Below are 21,107 nucleotides of genomic sequence, written 5' to 3' on the forward strand. Positions count from 1 at the left end.
AACGTGATATGGCACCTTAAAAAAAGAAGAAATCACTGGTTTACTATAAACTTCATGAAGCAATCCATTGATGGTTTCTGTATTTCAAATCTGCTCATGTACTTTGCTCAGAAGGCATTTGAGCTGGCAAGTATGTATCATGAGGAAAGAAGTAAAGGCACTCATGTTTCCAAATGTAAAACTCAATCTACTCTAAGAGTCTTTGCTTTTCTGAAGGGAAACTAAGCCATTATTAGCTATCCAAATCCAGTTTCACCTCCTTTCCAGAGCTCAACTGTGCTTCTTGAGAACTACTTGACTTCTCAAAGCAAAGGGATTTAAAGTAGTACTGTACAGTTCCCATCACTTGAGGAAAACTAAAAGTATTGCATGAAAACCTCTCTCAGCAGAACTGGTTTATGCACAAAAGCCATTAGGTACGGCCAGTACACTTACAGGAGGGAGCAAAAAGGACCATAACAACTTAGGAAGTTAACCTAAGTTCATATACATGAGCATCTCAATACTTCTGAGAAATCTTTGCAGTTAGCTATACAAGATAAATAAATGTGATGTTTTACCCAATGCTCTCTCTGATGCTCTCTATTGGGTAGTTTGCTAAACAGCCAACGTTACATTAAAAAAAACCCCATAATTTCTTCCTCAAAAGGTTTTCACATGCAGAATCTGCAATCTGAAAGTGCAGGAAAGTGTACAATCATTTAGCTTTCCAATCTGGAACAGAGAGATAAAGCGAAAAAACCAACGTGTGGAGTCACAGCAAAGTTCAGGAAAAGGGAAGAAAAGAGAGAACTGACTTAAGGAGCGTTCTGGTCCATGATTTTGTCAATGAAAAGTGTTAGAATAGGAATAGTAGGTTTCTAAACTATTCTGCAATCACCAATGGAAAAAAGTCCTGTATTAACTTGTACAGTTCAATGGCACATTAAAAATAAACCTATCCAGTTAGTTTTGAATGTATGCAACAGAAATAAAGGTCACCCTCCTCAAAGAAACATGAAAAGCCCAAACCAACAGATGGAAACTGAAGCGGTGACAACTTGCATCCTACTGGGTAAGTTTAAGCATCTCTTTAGGCACTTCACTGGTTCATTAAATGCAATACAAAATAAAGCTATAAATATCAACATTTTGTGCTCTTAGAAATTAGCTGAAAGCAACAGAAAACAGCACAAAAGTGTGTGACATTTTTGGCAGCTTATTTCTTCCCTTCCCCAATATTACTGGTTGTCCAAGAATGCTTTGTTTTGGGGATGCTTTGGCATCTCAGTATCAGGTTGTCTGAAGCCATAAAAGCTAAAGCAAAACTGCTAGGCCTTAGACAATAAAGAAATTTGGTTTTAAAATTTCTTTATGGCTATATAAGAAGGACACTTTAGCAGTGGCATGATAGGGAGAAAAGCTTGCTTTCTTTTTAAATATTGCACTTTTCTTTTGTTCACTCACACTAATGCATAGAAACTTCTTTAAGTATTAAAATTTCATGCTATGAAAAAGTTATGGGAAATAAATTTCTACACATCCAATATGAAAGAACAGATATGCTAGCCTTCCTTTACTTTCCTTAGGTAGAACATTGAGAAAGAAGAGAGTGCAAAAAAACCCACCACCCTGTTTTTGGTCAGCCTGTGTATTAACTTTATAGGTGCCAACTAAACAAATTGCAACACGTGATGAACATGGATATTGTAAGGACAACTGAGGGTGACTGTCAGTAAAACAAGATTATGCATGATTGAAAACACAGTAAGTGTGGCTGAAATGGGAAATCGTGAGGCCTCTTCTCTTGGGAAGGGGCACGACAAAGCAGATGAATTTTGTACTTCAGTAGCATGCTGTAGGATTTATCATGATTCATTTCACATTAGCAGTGTGCTCAATGTTCGCATCCACATCTCGCATCACCTTCAATTGCTGTAGTAAGACAGTGACTGGCAAGCCATCTCCAGGAGACACAGGAGAATCCAGTGGGCAATCCAATGCAACGCAGCCCGCGTGTCTCCGTCACGGGTCACAACGTGGCGGTGTGTTCTCAGGCAGAACCCATCTCCTGCTGGACTCCACTAATCTGAAAAATGATTGCTTGGAAAAAGAAGTCTCTAAGCACTTCACTCCGGTGCTTAAAGAACAAAGCGCTAGGATTGGATATAACAAAACCAGTTTCAGGATCCTGACCACTGCGCAGAAATCCAGCCGGAAACAATGCAGAGTAGTGCTCCTCAGTGTTACTTTTGTTATCATTAGTAATGTTAAGCATCAAGAAAAATAAAACACGTCATTGCACATTACAGCCGCCAAGAAGCACGGCTAAACTTTGACACTAGAGAATTGAATAACCTGATGCTACATCACAAACAGCTTCTGGTGTGTATCTATTTCAAAAGGTCTTTACATACTCAGTAAAACTCCTTTACTCCTGCCCAGCGGATGCTTCAGGTTAAGTGACGAGTTATGGCACGAAGGGCATACAGAAGTTCCGCTTGCATACGAGCTTCCATTAGAAGTAGATTGACATGAACCTGTTAGAAATTAAATCAGTCATTTAGTTCACCTCTGAATGCATCATTTGCTCATTCAGGTTAAAATGTATAGACTTTAGTAAATTATCACTGCAAGAAACTACGCTCTTTCTGTCTGTACCCTGCTGCAGGACTCCAGTTCCTCTTCAAACAGCTGTGCTGTATGCCAATATCAGACCACATCACAAGACTGCAAGGAACTAGCCCCAGCTGTTGCTTTCAGCAATCTTCCATCTCAGAAGTCCCAATAAAACCATTTTTGTATCCTAATGGCATTAGTTCTCTATGAATTATATTTTGCTTTCTTTACTACCATCTGTGATCACGATATAGGAGCACAGACTAAGGAATGGTTTATATTACAGACAGGTTATCAGGCACACAGGCACTGATTCTTGTCAGGAAGTGTTTAACTTGGATACGTGAAGGCAGGTTGACATATTTACTGATGCAAAACACCATGAAGATTAACTCATATATATGAGTTAAGGTCCTTTTTGATCCCGAAATCCCAAGTATTGGCATAGTTGACTGCTTCTGCATTCCCAAGTTTATCCACTTCTCTTTCACAGTTGTCAGTTCAACTTTATGTAGAGATTACTCAAAGTAAAAGAATTGGCATTTCCAGTACACTAAGAAGTATTTCTGTAAAACTGGTATCTAACACTCAATGAATTATCTCATCTGCTTTTTTTCTGGGTAAAAACAGCTTACTTGACAGCTACTGCATGCTAAGGTGTCACCATACTTAATTCTTAAACAGCATGGGGGTTTCCTTGAAGCCAGTTTGGCTTTGAAATCCGTACCTTCTCCGAGTGCTTGAACTGACGCCAGTAACTATCGTACATGCGCTTGGTAGTTCTCTCTGGGTAGCAGGTCACTGTCTTTATGTAAACCTTCAGGCTGCGTTCAAGTAACTGATTAACTTCTCCATAATCATAGTCATCATACCTAAATAACACAGGCAAGCATTCTGTTGGACATAAGTTTTAAAAAGCATGGTCTTTTGCAGCATTATGTTTTTGTGTCTGGGAATTGGAGCATTTATTATACACACTACAAACCCCCCCCATTAACAGAGGATCTCAAAGGCTTAGTACTAGGATGCTGTCTTTCCTGAACAAAGGATACATGCTGGCTTCAGAAAGGTAGTTCTGTCAAGTTTCCATCCATACTCATAATAATTTTCTCTACTGGAAGCAGAAATTGCACTGATACACCAGCAAAACCACTCTAACTTCCAGACTGAGGTACCATCACCACTTTAACACCTGGAGTCTAAAATCATGCTTTTCACATGATTCAGTTTTCATTCTGTTTACACAGTTTAAAACACACTCCTAAAGCCATGGGATTTTTGCCCATACCTGATTCCATACATACAGTGGACATAGTTAAATAAAGCTCTTCGTAGCGTAGTTGTATCAACATCTTCATGTGTTGCCATAGTGTTATATGTGAGGTTATATACCATTCGAAACTTCTCATCGAGGAGATGCCCAATATCAGAATAAAGCCTGTTTACAAGGGAAAAGCCATGATTTTCCCAAGTATAATCCTGCAGAAAGAGAAGGAAATATATAAATGTACAAATGAAATCCCTATCTGATCCTCTCTATAGCTCAATGGTTTTCTTGTCTGCTAGTTATAACTTTATTCTCTTCAGAAGATTTGCATTTTGAATCCTTCATCCATATCACCTGCTCCATTCCCTCAGGCTTCCTGGCAGTGAATATCAAATCACAACACCGAACCTCAGCCAGGTATCATGACCCTACAGAAGAAAAAACCCAAGCTTCTTCCGAAATACTGAGGCGACTTTCCACTGTCTGCTGTGCCACTCCAACCAGTGCCATTCTACGTTGGAGGGCCTGTAAGTTTAAAAACTTGATCTTCTTGGAGGCTTTGATGGACAGCTCTGAGCAGAGACAGAGTATTTGCTTCCAGATGGGATGTACAATCATTGAGTAAAGTGCTAAACCATCCTTGAACAAACTAATAAAATCCAGGCCTCTCTGGTCTTAGACAAGCACCCAGATTGCAAGGATAAAAGCTTGCCTGCTCTTATCAAGAATGGGAAATCTTTGCAGAGTGATGGCCCAACATCAGCAGAGAGAATGACCCTGTTTCAGAGCAGTGTGCAACCACTTTCCATGCTGTGGTTACACAGAACATGTTAGCTTGCCCACATCCTTGGCAAGTGCTCAATCATTCAATAACTGATGCTATCTTTACAACTGAGGGCATCATCTCCACGTCCTTCCTGTGTCTGGCTGGTTTCAAATGTTACTGTGAGGCAAGGGTCCTCACCCGGGTGCTTTAGAGACTGGTCCTTTGATGAGGATAGTGGAGAAGAGTAGGCAGGACAGTATTCAACTGCCTAACAGAGGCATTCAGTGATGTCTGAAATGTGTCACATCATATTTGGTCTCCACCTGCCAATCCAAAAGACTGTAAGGCTTATTGAACTTCTGTTGTATCTACCAGCCCTGTAAAGGTGTCCAGGACACCAGGGTAATCATAAAAGCCTCTGAAAGCCAGAAGCCTCATGAAGGGGAAGTGCTGGTTACTAACAGCAGTTGATCCATACTAACAATGAAAAAGGGAAAAAAAACAGTTTAAACACATTCTGTGGTGTCTGGAATACCTGTTTCTACTACTAAATTTAAACCCACACAGATAAAGGCAGTTTTGTTTTATCAGAATAGGGATTAGATCTATTGCAAGGTTTTGGGATGCTACTGCAATCCGAGCAACATTAATAGCAGAGCTTTTGGGAGGCTGAGGGTATATATATCTAACTGCTTAAGAGTAGGACTTACTAGTAAAGTTAAATTATCAAGGTGACTCCTTTGAACAAAGGCAGAAGCTGTCCCGTTTATTTAAGAGCAGAGATATTTTAGATTCAATTTCAACTTCTGTAGAGCTTTTTTCCATGGAAGCTTGATGCTCCTAAAGTAGTTAAGCAGAATGTCTGATTTACAGGCACTCACTCTGCCTTATTCTTTTTGGCAGTATCTACCTACCTCAGGCTCATATAAAGACCAGAGAATAAATTACCCAGATCAGCAGAGACTGCCATATAGCTAAATACATTTCCTGAGAGTGATCATGGATTCTTCATTTTACATTCTTAGATACATCTTCTGACCATTTTTCCTGCGCCCGCTGTGTTTTTAATTGAAATGCTCTGATTTGGTTTAAGATTTCTTCCACTGCTTTCAATTTATTACCAGACTGCTGATCTATCTACTTTATAAGCTGGAACAGAAGCACCTAGAAAGTTGATCCTGTTATATATATTATGAAGTTTACGAGTCTGGTAATGGAAAAAGATGCCAATATGTAAGAAAAAGTACAGTTAAAATGAGTATTTTTTCTTCCAACAGCACTAAAAAAATATATTCAAATATAGCCATAAACTTCAGTAATTGTATTTAGGAGCTCCTTTTCTTTCCTGACCTTTAAAGTCCAGTGATTTGGATCATGATGATCATGAGAATGATACTCACCAAACTGCTCTCATATATACATCTAGGTATTAATAACCACTGGACAGAGAATACTTGATAAAAGGACAGGAATGAAGAGTTCTTCCAGTGGATTTCTTTCTACAACATCTGAAGGGACAGAAAAGAAATTCTTTCTTTTCTACCTTTCACTTTTATGCCAGATTTAGTGATGTGCTTTACGGTTTTCAACCATTAATTGTGGTAATAACTGCAGTAAGACTGAAAGCTCAATATTCCCTTGACTGAATACTAAAATGCTCATCTCAGCTGGATTTATGGAAGTTGTTTAATGGACCAGAACAAGAAAAAGAGCATGCAACAAATATGCCCCACTACAACCACTTTATGCTACTTGCCCTGTTAGGTTTAGATTGGATATAAGGAAGAAATTCTTTACTGTTAGGGTGGTGAGGTACTGGAATGGGTTGCCCAGGGAGGTGGTGAATGCTCCATCCCTGGCAGTGCTCAAGACCAGGTTGGATGAAGCCTTGGGTGATATGGTTTAGTGTGAGGTGTCCCTGCCCATGGCAGGGGGGTTGGAACTAGATGATCTTAAGGTCCTTTCCAGCCCTAACTATTCTATGATTCTATGAGATATACAAACATGGTTTCAGTGAATGTACTGTAAAGATACAGTACCTGAGCTCTGAACGTTGGCAGATGATCCTCTCCTCGCCTTGCGAAGTCTTTGTACCCAAATCCAGGATCTTCAATATAGCGGGAGACATCTGTAGAAACTATTTCATCATCAAATGCTGTGAATAAAACAGCAAAATGCTTTGCTTTAGGCTAGCACAAGAGTTAGTGCTGACTTCCATCTACCACCCTACTACAGGGCTAGAGAACAATTTTAGTAGCGCAAAGCAAGAGAGCAGTACAAAGTAAAGAAACAGTTCAATCCCAACCTGCTTGTATGGGATCCATCCCTTTCAGTGAGCCAACTAAATGTCAGTCTACACCAGACATCTAGTGTACTTCTAAAAAAAGGGGAAGAGAGGGCTAAGTTCTGTCTGTAGGTGTACTTTTCTCTGTGTTAACTTCAGAGGGAGGCTAGGTATCTTAAATCAGGAAGATGAATCCCTTTGGTAAAGCCCCTATGCTGGGATAAGAAACAGAAAAATGTACCTTCAAAACAGGATTGCTATGCTGAGCAGGTATGGTGTCAGGAATTACACCAGCTCTGTTCTATAACCTGGAGTATGAGCAACCAGCAAGCAATGCAACACTCCACTTGTAAATACCAGTTGAAGATTATGTGAAAGCAAAGAGCTCTACAGTACATCAGGCTGAAATTCTGCCAGAAGCTTTAGTAACTAAGCATCTTCAAAGAGCCCTAAACCATGTCACTAAGCAAGCGCAGGTTCTCTATCAGGAATCAATCTTTCCCTCCCAAATAAACAGGTGGCTTGATTGTGTAACTACCTCTGCAGAAGTTGACTGCTGCATAGCTGACTGCATTTGACCCTGATGTTAAAATCCTGGCTCGCTTCCACATGCATTGACAGAACAGTTGCCATATGTCCACTGTTAGCACCTTGAAAAGTCAGTTAATCCAAGAATTGCAGAACTGCTTTATCTCCTCTTTGCTTCATTAAACAATCAAAACATAACTGCGTAGGAGGAAGCTCGCACAACATCTGCTGCAGTGAATCCTCAGTGAAGAATAAAAACCTTGCACATAAACGCTCCTCTCCCCTGACAAGGACTGAACTCCGTGAAAGAAAAAGGCCCAACACATACAGACTCCTTAACTCAAACCAGTGAAAGGCAAAGAGGAGAGTCAACAAAACTACCAGCAACCCCATCAAAAAGCCCCTTCTGTCCCAAACTCCTCTTCTGTATACACTTGAAGTTGCAAAGACTCATGGAAAGTCCTGATTTGACAATGAAACTGCAATGGGTGTCTGTTTATCTGCACTGTTGATATTGTCTGTCCAAAGAAAAAGAGTAAGAATAGACAATGTCCATTTCTTAAAATCCAGCCATGACATTGCTGGATTTATCTTTCAGAGATTTTGAGAGCCACAGCACAATCTCTGTGCTGATCCACAATACAGCCTTTCTCCTTTCTGGGCTCAGTGCACAAAACCAGATACCTTCAAACACATTTGGTCGGGAGCTATCAAGATCTAAATTCACAGCGTCAGTAAAATGTGAAGCATTTTATGGGTCACTTCTTAGAAAGACACAAGCTGTCATCTTCAAGTAGCCTACACTATGAGGAAATAGCTGGAGATTCTGGTTGTCTTCCATATTCCTTCTTTGTACACTTTCTTTGGAAAAACAAACCCACCTTCCTGTCTACAGGAAGCAGATTTAACTGCAGGGTGTGTTAAAGATGAAGGCCTTCAGACCACATGAAGAATACTGGAAAAGAAGCTTTCAGCTCAGAATTTTGAACATCATTTAAGAATAAAAAACCTGTTAAGAATCCCTAACACAAAACAGGCAGTGGAACAGCCCAGTGGTATCATCATTTAGAATGGCAAGTCAGAAATGTCCTTTCCAGGCGGGCAGTAAATAGTAAAGACACTGAGTTTCCTCTCAGTCCATTTCCTGAACTAGATGTTGTATGTGAAGGCTACTTATGAGTGTCAGTGAAGTTCTAAGCACTGTATAACCTAAACCTGTGAAATATTTACTGAATATCTACATGAATGAATGAATTTGAAGATACAGGGCATATAAAGAAAGAGAAAATGACACCCAACTTTTTAATTTTAGTTTTTTTAGAGAAGCATGCAGGCTTTTTTTTTTGTTAATACACAAAAGCTAAATTTCAAGTAGCAAAAAGAGTGGTGTTATTTGCCAAAGAAGAAATCTTAAGCAGGTGAAGCAAGTGACAGGACCACCTTTACTAGACTCTCACTAGACAAAGACAGAATGAAGAACAGCAGAGAAAGCTGTTGTCACTGAACTGGCTTCAAGTGTTCAGTTCTTACAAAGCACAAACAGAACAGAGTTGGAAAAGCACAAATACCTCCACTAATTACTAGCAGACTCTCCTTCTTCTCCTTTTCAAAGCGAGTTGCCATTTCTTCCTGAGAGGCTTCTTCATCCTCTTTATCTTCTTGTAGCCTCTTCATCCTTTCCATTAAGGCTTCCAGCTCACTTAAAGAATCTGCAATCTGCAAAAACACCATGACATTCTGCAAAATTAGAAGATAGACAACGTGTGTCATCTTCAGATTTCATGCTTGACAACAAACGTTCTCAAAAACAGATAGCAGCAGCAAACACAGAAATTCAAGCCAGAATGCATGTTGTCACATACAACACAGACAAACAGCTTCACACAGCTTTTGGACAGTGAGAAGAAGGGAGCTGGGAAGTGTAATCTAACCTATCACAGTAGGTTATCCCACCATATCCGTGGTGGGATTCCCATCCTGTAATGGTGGAATACATTCCAATACAATTGCATATCCAATATCCAATACATTCCAATACAATTACCAGGTGGTAATCCCATCCTGTGGTGGGATTAACAGTGGAAGAGGTGGTGTTTGAATGTGGAAACCACAGTTACTTCCAATACATATTCCACCACATAGATGGTTTGGGGTTCTGTGATCTGCACTTATCATTCAGATTTTTCGTAAGATAAGTTGTTTGGGTTTTCTTTTCCATCTTTTCCTTTTGATTCTGTTTTTGTCCCCATAGCTATAACTGTTTCCTAGTATGTTACTCACTGCTCAGCAAGCAGCATAGTCAGCAGCAGCCCTTTGTCCACTACAAACAGGGAATAAGACACCCCTGTGATTTGAACTAGCATGTCTTACAGCCCAGAAATGTAAGATACAGCAAGTGAACTGAGTACCCACATGTGCACATTGTACTGTCTAATGCCTCTACTCATAATTCTGATCTTTCACCAAAGGCAATGAGGTCAATTCCTCAGCTGCATTAACTCGAGGACATGTCTTCAAAGCATTATAGGGCTACATTCAGGAAAAAAATACCATATTTAAGTTAATTAGGGAGCAATCAAAGTTCCCTATTGGTTGATTCAAGACTGGAACACCAGCAGGAAGAATGAAGTAATTTTATTTCAGACATTCCCTACATAGAAGTGTATGAGACTTGACCTGTTTTGTGATTGTAGGCTTTGAAGTAAAAATGATCATTATTACTGTAATTATTATTGTTATTATTTCTGTTGGGCCTTTTTTTTCTTTTTCTATTTTTTTCACTATTTCTTTTTTTATTCCACGTTTGGAACGTGGATGTTACAATGCTTCAGTCAGTGACACGTTATCTGAAGAAACTGGGGCTTTAAGCTTTCAGCTGAAAGCCAAGTTTTACTCTTGCCCAATGGGTTGTGAGATTAACTGTTGAAATCCCCTTGCTCTGACTACCATCCACCATTACAATGTGGTTTTCAATAAGTGACACTGAAAACTGCTGGAGTGAATGTAAAGAGTTACCAGACTCAGGCATTCCAGTAAAGTAGACAAAAACTTTCAAACTACCCGGAAATTCAAACAGGAAAGAATGGAAGAGTTTTCTAATGCAAAACAGAGGCAAGCAAAAGAATCTTCTTGCAACACTAACCCCAAAGTTGCTACTTGTGAGGGATGCATTTTCTATGTTGTTGTCATTGGCAAGATCACAGACACAGAAGTTGTTGACTGCTATAAGTCTGACTCCATTAGATGTATCCGGATCTCTCTCTGGATTAATGCCACTACCAAATACAAAACTTGCCAAGGCATGATAATGTGCCAACAGGACAACAGCATGCACCAGCTCAGGAAGAGACCAATTATTTTCCCCAGTCTTGACAAGTTTCTGAAATGAGAATAAAAAAAGTGTAAATATAAGATTTCTTTTGGACTCCAACTTCTCTAGAAAACACTTCTAAAAAGGGATCAATTCCCTTCTTCCACGAATACCATAGTCCTCTTGCACACAAAACTCGCACTGGTTGAAAAAGGAGACACCTCATATATCACCTCTTTTCTTTTCGGGTTATTTTAGCCAGTGCTATTCCTGAAAAGTAAACCCTGTTGGCTTTGTTAGAGTATTTATTGGCTTATTTGATGCTCTAGTACTTCCATGAGTGTCTTAACTCAGGGTAATGAAGCCTAACCAGACACTTGCATAGTTCTGAGCAGTTCTTATTACCGGACATTTACCACTGTAACAGGGCAGGGCTGAGCAGGTACCTGAATGTGCTCTTTTGTGATGAGCCAGGGCCGGTGTGCAAGGAGCTTGTTTATTTCATTCAGGTTTTTCAGTCTTTGGGGAATGTATTCCAAACCGTTCAACCACTCTGCAATCCCACCAGTCTTCAGAAACTCATCCACGTGCATATTTATTAGGTAGGAACACTGATGTCTGGCAGCAGCCTGGAACAGTTAAAACAAGAGGGAAAAGTGCAGCACATTAGTGTGTAATCCGATTTTGCTGCAGGTGGAAGACACACAACCCCCCAAGCAATTTCATTCCAAAGGGCCATATTTTATATTCATTTCTATACATATGGAGGATTCTCCAATAAAGATACATTACCCTGAATTGCACAATCTAATTTAGGTTGGAAGAGAATTCTAGAGGCGATCTGGTCCAAGCCCCTGCTCACAGGAGGGCTGACTCAGATCAAGTTTCTCAGAGCCTTGTCCAGACAACATCTCCATCCATGGAGGTCACACAACCTCTCCTGGCCCCTGTTTACATCCTCATGGTAAATGTTTTCCTAGTGTCCATCTGGCATTTGTTGTGACTTAAGTCCACTGCATCTCAACCTACTGCTGCACACTGAGGGTTAAATATCCTGAAATAAGGTTACACAGTTTTCACTGTACTCTGTAAAACCCCACTCTAGTGGGCATGTGAGAAGTGTATCACTGTGGGAAACAGGGAAACGTACAGTGCCAATTCTCCCTTCTCATTGAGAACCTTCTGGCTGGGCATGCTTTATTCTGATGAAGATCAACTACACAAATTCGCCTCTTGTCAAAATATCACCCTAGTCTCTCCTTTCTAAAGTCTTCCTTTCTTCTTCTCTTTTAAATACACAATTCAAGGTCACAGAAGAAAATATATTGCCATTTGGTACATACCATTATAGCAATGTAGTGCCTATAGGGCAAAGGAAGGGGCCCATCCATGCGCAGCATGTAGAACTGGCTGCGCAGGAAAGACTCCAGGTACTGAGTATGGATGCTCATGACCTGTGTGATGTTGTCCAGGCGACCAGACGTAGAATATTCTTCCACAAGAAGATTAGTACGTTCATCCAAACCATTTGCTTGCATAACCTTGAAAACAAGATGGAAGAACTTAACAGAGAAAGAGATTTCCTCTAGTTTTAGACCTGCAGAGAAACACATTGCACTATGAAAGGTTTACTTGTGTACTAACTTACAGGCTATGCTAGAGATCCAGACATATGTTTGTAAATATACACGCTTGCATGCATGCAAATCTGCACATAGAGATGCTACTTGTATACTAAGAACTGAACAACACTCTACACTGTACTTCTGTTTTTTTAATATGTTTCTACAAAACCCAAAAGCCATTTTCGGTAGGTCTTTCCAAGACAGCTGAACTTGCAGATGCTTAATGTCAAACCTGTACAGAGAGCTGGAAGTAAGCAAGAGCTAATGGAAAGTCAAGTCTTTATGGAAGTCAGGCTGTACAGACACACACCACCCCAGCATTCAGCCCTAAAACCAATTTCAAAATTAATGGAGAGGAACAGGGCTATGTAACCAAATTACAGAAACAGCCCTGGCAATCTACCCCTTCTGCGCCTGTATAATTGAAGAGGAGATCAAATGCTAATTTGTCCATAACATTCAAGTATTATTTAGAATAGGAATTTAATGCTTTCTTTAAACAAAAGCTGTTCTTTAATTATTCCAACCAATCCAAACCTTGGGCACGAGATGAAATGAAACAGCAAAAGAGTAAGTAGGTCCTTTACTGCAAGCCCTGACACAGTATTAGTGCTATTACTCAGTGTTTATCACCAAGAGCAGCCATTCTCAACATGTTCACCACTGAAGTTACAAGCACAATAAGAGAATACCAGGTATTTATTCTGAAACAGCACAGTATTAAACTAACCAGCTTACTATTGCACACACTATGAGATGAGACATTTTAGCTGGTTTCCTGCACATGAAGAAACAAAGTGCCTAAAGTCAAGAAACAAAATGCTTTTGTTGAAATATTCTGCTTATATTTTCCTTCTTTATGATGGGCTGATGAATGGCCCGTGTCTCAAATATTTTCCCATTACATCTTATATAGAAGTTACATACAAAGAAACATGAGAAACATGCCACCTTCTTCATTTCTCACTACTGTAGCTGCCTGGTTTAATCTGGGGGCCCAGAAAGAAAGGGAAGAAGCAGCTATGCACTCAGGCAGCTCCATTGTTTAGCTCTTCACTATGGCGGCTTTTCTTCATTCTGTATCCAAAATGATTCCTCCTCAGTTTTCCTTAAGATTTTTTCTTAACCACTGGAAATTTATTCACACATGAGAGATCATTTTATCTCCCTGCTGTATATCCCTTGCTCCACACCAAGGAATCTTCTTTCTTCTTCAGCAAGTGTATCTCCCATGTATTTAAGAGTTCTTTGTCTCAGTAGTTTTCTTGGGGAAATCATACTTTCAGTGTCCCTGGTAAGGTTTCTAATCCTTTCCAGTTTGCCAGGAGTCTTCCTTGTAACAGTACAAGTTACAAAGAGGAAATTTTGCTGACAAAATTGGAATATAATCCTGTAGGACTGCACTGTTGCTATGTTAGGCATAGCAATATGCCACATTATTGCTTCTGAGATTTATCTCCACCTATATTACTGTCCTTTTCATACTGTGTATACACTTCCTCCGGATTTATTACCATCCATGGATCTACAAACATGTTTTTTTATTCTGGTTGTAAAGCTTTATGGTACTTTAACAGGAACCTTTACAATTAGATTGTTATTGCTCTGTCCATATTCTTTCCATTATGACAATAAAGCAGGCTTTGACACGAGCAGTATTATTATAAAGATTTGTGAGATATTCAGTGTGTTACTAATCTCTAACTACATCCTTCGCTTACACTGTACTATTTCATGACAACGAATGGGGGAAAAAGGTATTTCTTTGCTTAACAAACAATATTTCACATTTGTTTGTGATACTGAATACCTGTTTTTATCCATACAAGTGGAGGTTCCCTCCTTGTACTGGGTAACCACTGCGGTTACTCCTTCCTGAGAGCTACACAGTGATTCCTCCTGCACCCTTGGCTAGTGCCTTCATCAGGTGCATCAGCCATGAAATAAATTCACTAACAATTCTCTCAAAATACATTATGATTTTAACTACACTTATTTTTCTACTTTCTGTATAATTATTGACTTCTTGAAACAAATTAAGTTACTATGAAGTTTGATTTTCCATTTCATCTCGTATTTCATACAAGAGAGAAACCCTCTTCACACGTTTGGCTGGCTGGAACTCATTCTGCTCCCCTCTTCCCAAGTCTAAAAGCCTCTTTCTGACCTCTTTTCCTTTTTGCTTCTGTATGTTTTCTTGTTGCCAGCCTTTCCACTCTGTTTTTCTTTAAACTCAGAACTTGCCGGTGTATAAATGGAGAAAGACTCAGAGAACAGCAGCTATCTCATCATTCAAAATGTCTTTTTGGCCCTTCTAGCATGTGAATTATCTGCTTTTAGAATCTGCTCAAACAAAACAAAAGGTCCTAGGCCATTGCAAATAATTAATTGATCAATAAGTAAGATTCTGTGAAGACCAAGATCACAGAGAACAGCACCATAGCAAAGTTTCTACTCACTGCAGCAACCTACAAACCAAGGCTTAAGCTGAACATTAAATCATGGGCAGAAATCTTGCGTTTGAAGTCAAACCGTACCTTTCAAGCATAAATCCTCTCAAGTACCACAGTTTTGGTCTGAGTTAAGTCATATTTTCAGGTTCTCTCAAACTGAAGGTCAGACACAGCTCTCAGAGCTATATAATCATATTGCTGTACACTGGACAGGCCTCCCCTTAGGCCTGGCATCAAGAGAAGTGACCATCCCCCACAAGAATAGAAGAGCCACTCTCTATTTCTGGAGTGCTGGCAACTGAAAACATGTCAAATGGCACTACTTGTGTGGAAGGACAGGGTTGTCCTTACCCACTGGAGCCTGCTCCAGAGAAACCATCACTTTTGCTTGCAAAGGAGCTCATCCAAGCACCATGGACAAGCAGGATCATGAAATTGCCCTTCAGTATTCTCATTTGAAAAGCTCCCACTTGCCCAGCCCAGCTTAAACTGCAAACTTACTTCGTTCTCTGGTATAAAGGCACTTGGTCCTCTTGTCAGCGGTGGGGAGACTTGTACTCTTTTTTCCTGCAAAACAGTCACATAATTGGGTCAGTGTCAGGAAGAACATACTAACTCGTTTTATCTCAGACGATCTTCAAGGCCTCGATACAGTTCTCTTCCCCAGGCCACCAGGGTGTTTTACAGCCTGCTGAGGAGGTGAAGCCACCACACAATGTTGGTTAGATCCGTTTTGCAACCTCTGTACTTTGCGCACCAGTTTTGGTAAAGGTAAGACAGAAGAAGCCCAGAAATGTAATCCTGACTGGTTTACAAACAGCTTGAAGATACCCGAACAGCAGCAGTAAAAACATTCGGCACAATATTAACAGTAGTCATTTACTGGATTGAATGGAAGTTTGGAAAGTGGAAAGGGAAAAAAGCTACACTCAGGAAGTTATATCAGCATCTAATCAGATCCTCAGTGTTGAGAAGAGTGTAAGCACCTTGTGTGCCAGACATTGGCATGAAAATCACAGTCCATGCGAACCCCAAGACTGCTTGCTCCTCTGGTTCACCAGGGGCAGGACCAGCATCATTCCTGACCAATGTTGGTCCATTGAGGCTCTTCAGTCTCCCTCGGTCATTTATTTCAGTGACTAACTCCTCAAATTGTTAGAAAGTTTTCATAATGTCCTATCTGAATTTCCCTTGCAGTAATTTAAAGCAGTTGCTTCTTGTCTTTTCTTCTTTTCCTCTTTATGGTTATGTTCCACCTGCCTGGGAACTATGGCTGCACACTTTCTCAAGTCCCTAACTGCACTGCAACATTGGTGACTCTTAATAAGTTACCCATCAACAGCAGTATTGGACTTGCCTACTAAATATTTCATGCCCCTAATGCAAAAGTCCAAGGTTTTCCATAACAAATGGCCCTTAAATACCTCTATGAGGGGCGCTTAAGCTTAACTGCCGTGTGCACGAACAGCAGCGCTGGTCCCAGAAGGAGCATGCCACCAATTTCCACACAGGAAAATGAAGCCATTGGAGCTGTGTAACTATTGTCCTCATCTTTAAAAAACATCCTGTACTTTCTAAATTAGATTATGAAAAAACATGCAAAAAATCAGCAGTGATTATTCAGGAAAGATGTTCCAAAGCAAACTCTTGCAGGACAATTACATTTGTGACTTTGTAATAATTAACTGCTAAAAGATGCAGAAATAAGCTGGATCTGCTGTATGAAGCCCAGAAGACAGCTTACTGCAATGGTTGCCTGCTGTCACAGCCCCCAAATCCCATTAAATACTTCTTATGTTTCAAATGCACTCAGTCTGAGGTAAGAAGACAGGGTGTAGAGAGAGCAGGTATCTGGAGATGTAACCCCATCCTCACACAGCTACAGAAGGCAGAGGAAGACATCTTCTATCTTGAAATACACAACCCTGACAGCAGCCACTCATTCCTGCCAACATTAAAAACAAGAAATGCTTTCCAAGATTACTATTAAGGTTGCATTTTATGTGTTTTATGAAGTTTAAAACCTTCATTTCATACTGAATAACCTGGAGGAAGCAGCTTGCAGGAGTGAGACAACTTGGATAGCTGCAGACTGCCAGCTCTAGCCGGAGCACAGGTCCAAACCAGAGCTGAACCCACTGCCTTCCCCATCTTGCTCTCTGACCTATACCCTGCTGCTTCAGGCTCTGCAAAGAAAGCCTCAAAGCCACATCAGGGCAAAAAAGTGCATATACTTCTATCAGGAGCTGGACTCCACTCGGCTGTTTCCCCATTCAATGTGACTGCCATTGACCCTGCAGATAAGCTGCTGCTGAGAAGGAAAGGAGGAAATAGTACTTGCGTGGATGAACATAGGCAAGTACCTCCAATTCCTGTGAACGATGACAGAAAGCCCAGTCAGACATGAAAAACGGGGTGTGTTGAATAAACTACAAAAATGACAAAACCCAGCTCCTTTTGGGTGGTGGCAGTTCTAAAAAACACAAGCCTGGAAAAAACAGGCAAAGCACCAAAACAAGAATAAAACACCCAAAGTCCTAAACATGGTAATTCAAGTCGGTGAGTCTAATCACAGCACACTTCCAGGGAGCTGTTTTATTCTACATTAGGAGTGTATACTCTTCCCTTCCATCAACAGGAAAGATTATTTTGCCTTCATGCCAAAGCCTTTATTTTATTAAAACTGGTTAAAACAAGCTTGTCAGAAGGAAAAAGAGCAGATGTCATCTGGTTGCACAAGTTCTCAGGATGCTATTAATAAAAACATGGGAAGTTTGCAAGCATTAAGAATGATAACGGTGGTTTTGTTGAGCTGCAGATAAGAGAACCACTGTTTCTGGGCACGCTTTATCTAAAGCAGTGATTTAAGGCCTAACCAAGAACCCAAATATGAAAAACTATGTATGGGAATTAGAAAGCAGCATTGCAGATATACAGTCCTTTATGGAGAAAGTTCTTGCAAAGCTGCTTCTTTCCCAAGAAAGCAGGTTTGTTTTCCTGTCCAACGAGTCTTTGCAGGTTGCACTAACTACCACCAAGTCAGCCAGGGCCCCGAATATCTTACTTGAAATTGGATCTTATGCTAAGTGGCTGAAGCAAGACACAGGTTGCTCAGCAACTAAAATGCTGATTATCAGCCATCTTCTGCTTCACTTTCCTCCAGAAACACATTGCTGGAGTATAAGCAAGTTACCTTAAAAGGTTGGCAGCCAATTCCATTTACAATAAGACTAGTGCCTTTTTGGGAGGTGCTTCTTTGGAAGGAAAAAGATGATGAAGAGCTTCAAAGATAAACAGAGAAAACTGAGCAGGTTACTGGGAGAAGCGCAAGCAAGAGCCTAGAAGCAGGTTCTGCAGTAGCACACTGCAGTGATGGACAGCAGAATGACACCTTTGCAGACCACAGAAGAGCTGCTGCAGGAATCCATGAAGACTCAGCTCTGAGCACACTTCATTAGTGACTTGCTTTCTGTCCTTAAGCCGCAATTGCAGTGGTGTCGGGAGCTTTCGCAGGAATGTTAACGGTGACAAAGTAGAACCATTTCCCATTCGCATGTCTATAATTTGCAAGGAACACCTTCATCCTTGGGCGAGCTCTGCCCAAACCCCAAAGAGCCAAAAGCTGCCACTTGCCATCTCAGGGGTTTATATTTAGCTGTGGCACTGACCACACACCCTCCCTGCAGAGCCAAGAGGCTGCGGGCACTGGGACATGGCACCTGCATCCCAAATAGCTGCCGGGCTGCTGCGGCAAAGGAAGGGATGCCAGAGCCACTTGGCTATGAAGCCCAAGCGGGAACAATCATGAGCCAGTGCTGGGACAGCACGGTGGCTTTCCTCCCAGAGCCTGCAGCAAGAGAAATAACCCTTCTTCCTCTTCACTATCACGATTCACCACGTCCTCAGGCTTTAAAGAAATGGCTATTTTTAGTGAGCTGTAAAAGGAGGCAGTTTGATGTGAGAACAGAGCCACTCGCTGGTGGGGCTGATAGAACAGCTGTTTAGGAAGTGCTTCTCAATACCCATGAACACAAAGCACAGGAGAGATGCAAGTGGTTGCACTGATGAGGGTGTATGGGAGTTTCCAACACACATGGCACATAAAAACTAATTCATCGTCAAGTCAGCATCAAGGTGGTCATGCTGTGACTTTGGGTGTGTGTGTGTAAATCACTGGGAAGAAACATTTTGTAAGCCATGGCAATGCTTCCCTGTGAACTGTCAGAATGTGGCAAGTGAATGGGCAACACTCACAAAGGGGCTCAGAGCCACCACTCTGACTAAGCCTGCCACCACCACAAAGACATCAGGATAACAAACAGCACTGGATCACATATAAAGCTTAAAGGCATCCCAAAATTAGCTGCTTCTAAGGAGCAACCTCTTTTTCCTAAACAAACAGAGATTTCTTGGGGGGTAAGGGGATGAGTATGTATTTCTTATTCATTACACTGTTTCTTACATTATAATCTACAAGCAATTTTGCTACCATCTAGCATCTCAAATGATCTTTGTTATTTAAATTCATGGTCTATCTCTTTATAATGCACATTATCATCTTTGGCAATAACCTGAGTCAAGTCTGTCACTGAGTGGTGAACTGGGTGTCCTGTTTTTTGAAACAATTTCCATAAAGAAAAGCCAAAAGCCAAATGAGAAAATGTGAAAAGGAATAACTGGAGTGATGCTCAACACTTTATTTGCTGACAGTGCAGTTACTACATGACTGACCCTTTCTTATAATTAAACCCAGGACCTATGTCCAGAAGCAAGAGAGATGTTCAGAACAAACAATGTCAAAACGTTAAGAGTTCACAAAGCAAAGTCCTAGCCTACAGTCATTTGTTAAGGGTATTTCAAGTGATTTTGCAACGGTTTCTTCCTCTTAACAGACTGTACAACTCCAAAGATGCAAACTAAGCAATACAGATGAAAATTAGCAGAGGAAGTTAAACAGTAGGAAATCTTTTTTATGGAACAGCATTTCAAAATACTTAAACCAGTCACTTTTAACATGAAGAATTTGGCATCTTTGTGCCTAACAGCTGATGAAGTGGTGCAAGGAGCTGGGAAGAGAGCCAGCGCAGTACAATTGATGGGGAGCTTTTACTCTGGTAACAGGTTACAGCCCTTTTGGATTTCACACAATAAAAGGAAGCCTATCCCAAGTTCCCAATCCCTCCACCAGCTATTAAGAACACAATCCACACTAATTAGAAACCAAAGGGCAGCAATTTCTACCCCAGCCAAGATGGATGACCAGGCAACAGAAGTCCAACAGCGGTTCCTTGATCTTTGAAAGATTTCTTCTTCATTTAAGAAGCCTGAAATGTGTTTTGTTTTTTTTGTCAGAATAGTCCTGAATATATCAAGTAACAGACAGTTAACCTTAAAGTAACTGAAGCAGAGTACATCTAACTGAGCAAGTAAAGCTGAGACTTCTGACTGGAAAAATGGGGGAAGATCTTGATAGCATTTCCACAACTACAGATGCTAAGTCAAACCGAGACATTGATTATTAACACATGAAAAGGATGAGAGACAAACAGCGACTTTTCTACTTCCTCATTCCTAGAGAATCACTGCTATGTAATTTCAGCCAAATCTCAACATCTGAGTTCTCCATGTCCCTGCTCATGGCAGGGGGGTTGGAACTAGATGGTCTTCAGGTCCTTTCCAACCCCAACTATTCTATGATTCTATGTCCCAGTTCTTATCAGATGCCGAGGGTGAAACTCAACTGACCAAATGGAGACGTGCAAATCAGAGTTAGCCAGCTGGATCCTGGTTTACAACTGAAAAAGAAAGGTGATGCCTAACTCGGGATGAGAACATTGTGAACAGTGCTATGGAAAGGCCTCATTTTCCTCCACAGACTAAGAGGACTCCATGGCTAACAAGGTCAAACACAATGGTGTGAAGATAGGCAAGACACCAAAGAGACAACAAAAGGTCTTCTGGTCTACTTCAGCCTTCAGGAAAAGAAAAAGAGAGAAACAAGGCTTCCCTCCTCAGTCCATAGAGAATCTCACCTCTTTTCCTCCCCACACACACAACAGTAACACTGAAGTTAGTGTGGTCCCCAAGAAGTGCCCTCAGGACAGGAGATCTTGTGATCATCAAGATGACTCAAAATCCTTCAAAAGCATGGAAGAAAAGTGTTTTCTATGTTTCAATAGCATCAGGTATCAAGAGCAAAAGCTACAGTGGAAAAATTCAGCAGTTTAAGCTAGGACTTGTTTTATCCGTACCTTGGCCCACTTCCACCTTCAGCTT

The 21,107-nt window shown here is 40.7% G+C and overlaps 1 protein-coding gene across 3 annotated transcripts in view; it reads right to left on the reverse strand.

Annotated features, from left to right (window-relative positions):
• Positions 1–863: 863 nt before the first annotated feature.
• The window catches only part of SESN3 (sestrin 3), a 37,060-nt gene continuing 16,816 nt past the window's right edge, over positions 864–21,107 (reverse strand). The window contains exons 2-10 of one of the 3 annotated variants that reach the window (XM_031049507.2): positions 15,333–15,398; positions 12,097–12,294; positions 11,200–11,382; positions 10,586–10,822; positions 9,012–9,159; positions 6,671–6,786; positions 3,887–4,077; positions 3,326–3,470; positions 864–2,519 (exon numbers count right to left, since the gene is read on the reverse strand). In XM_031049507.2, coding sequence (XP_030905367.1) covers positions 2,433–2,519; positions 3,326–3,470; positions 3,887–4,077; positions 6,671–6,786; positions 9,012–9,159; positions 10,586–10,822; positions 11,200–11,382; positions 12,097–12,294; positions 15,333–15,398 — 1,371 coding nt within the window. In that variant the 3' untranslated portion in view covers positions 864–2,432. Of the gene's footprint in view, positions 2,520–3,325; positions 3,471–3,886; positions 4,078–6,670; positions 6,787–9,011; positions 9,181–10,585; positions 10,823–11,199; positions 11,383–12,096; positions 12,295–15,332; positions 15,399–21,107 lie in introns of all 3 variants that reach the window. The other 2 variants (XM_031049506.2, XM_031049505.2) reach the window with 2 other exon arrangements.

The sequence above is a fragment of the Melopsittacus undulatus genome, chromosome 2, assembly GCF_012275295.1.
Source record: "Melopsittacus undulatus isolate bMelUnd1 chromosome 2, bMelUnd1.mat.Z, whole genome shotgun sequence".
Classification (NCBI taxonomy): domain Eukaryota; kingdom Metazoa; phylum Chordata; class Aves; order Psittaciformes; family Psittaculidae; genus Melopsittacus; species Melopsittacus undulatus.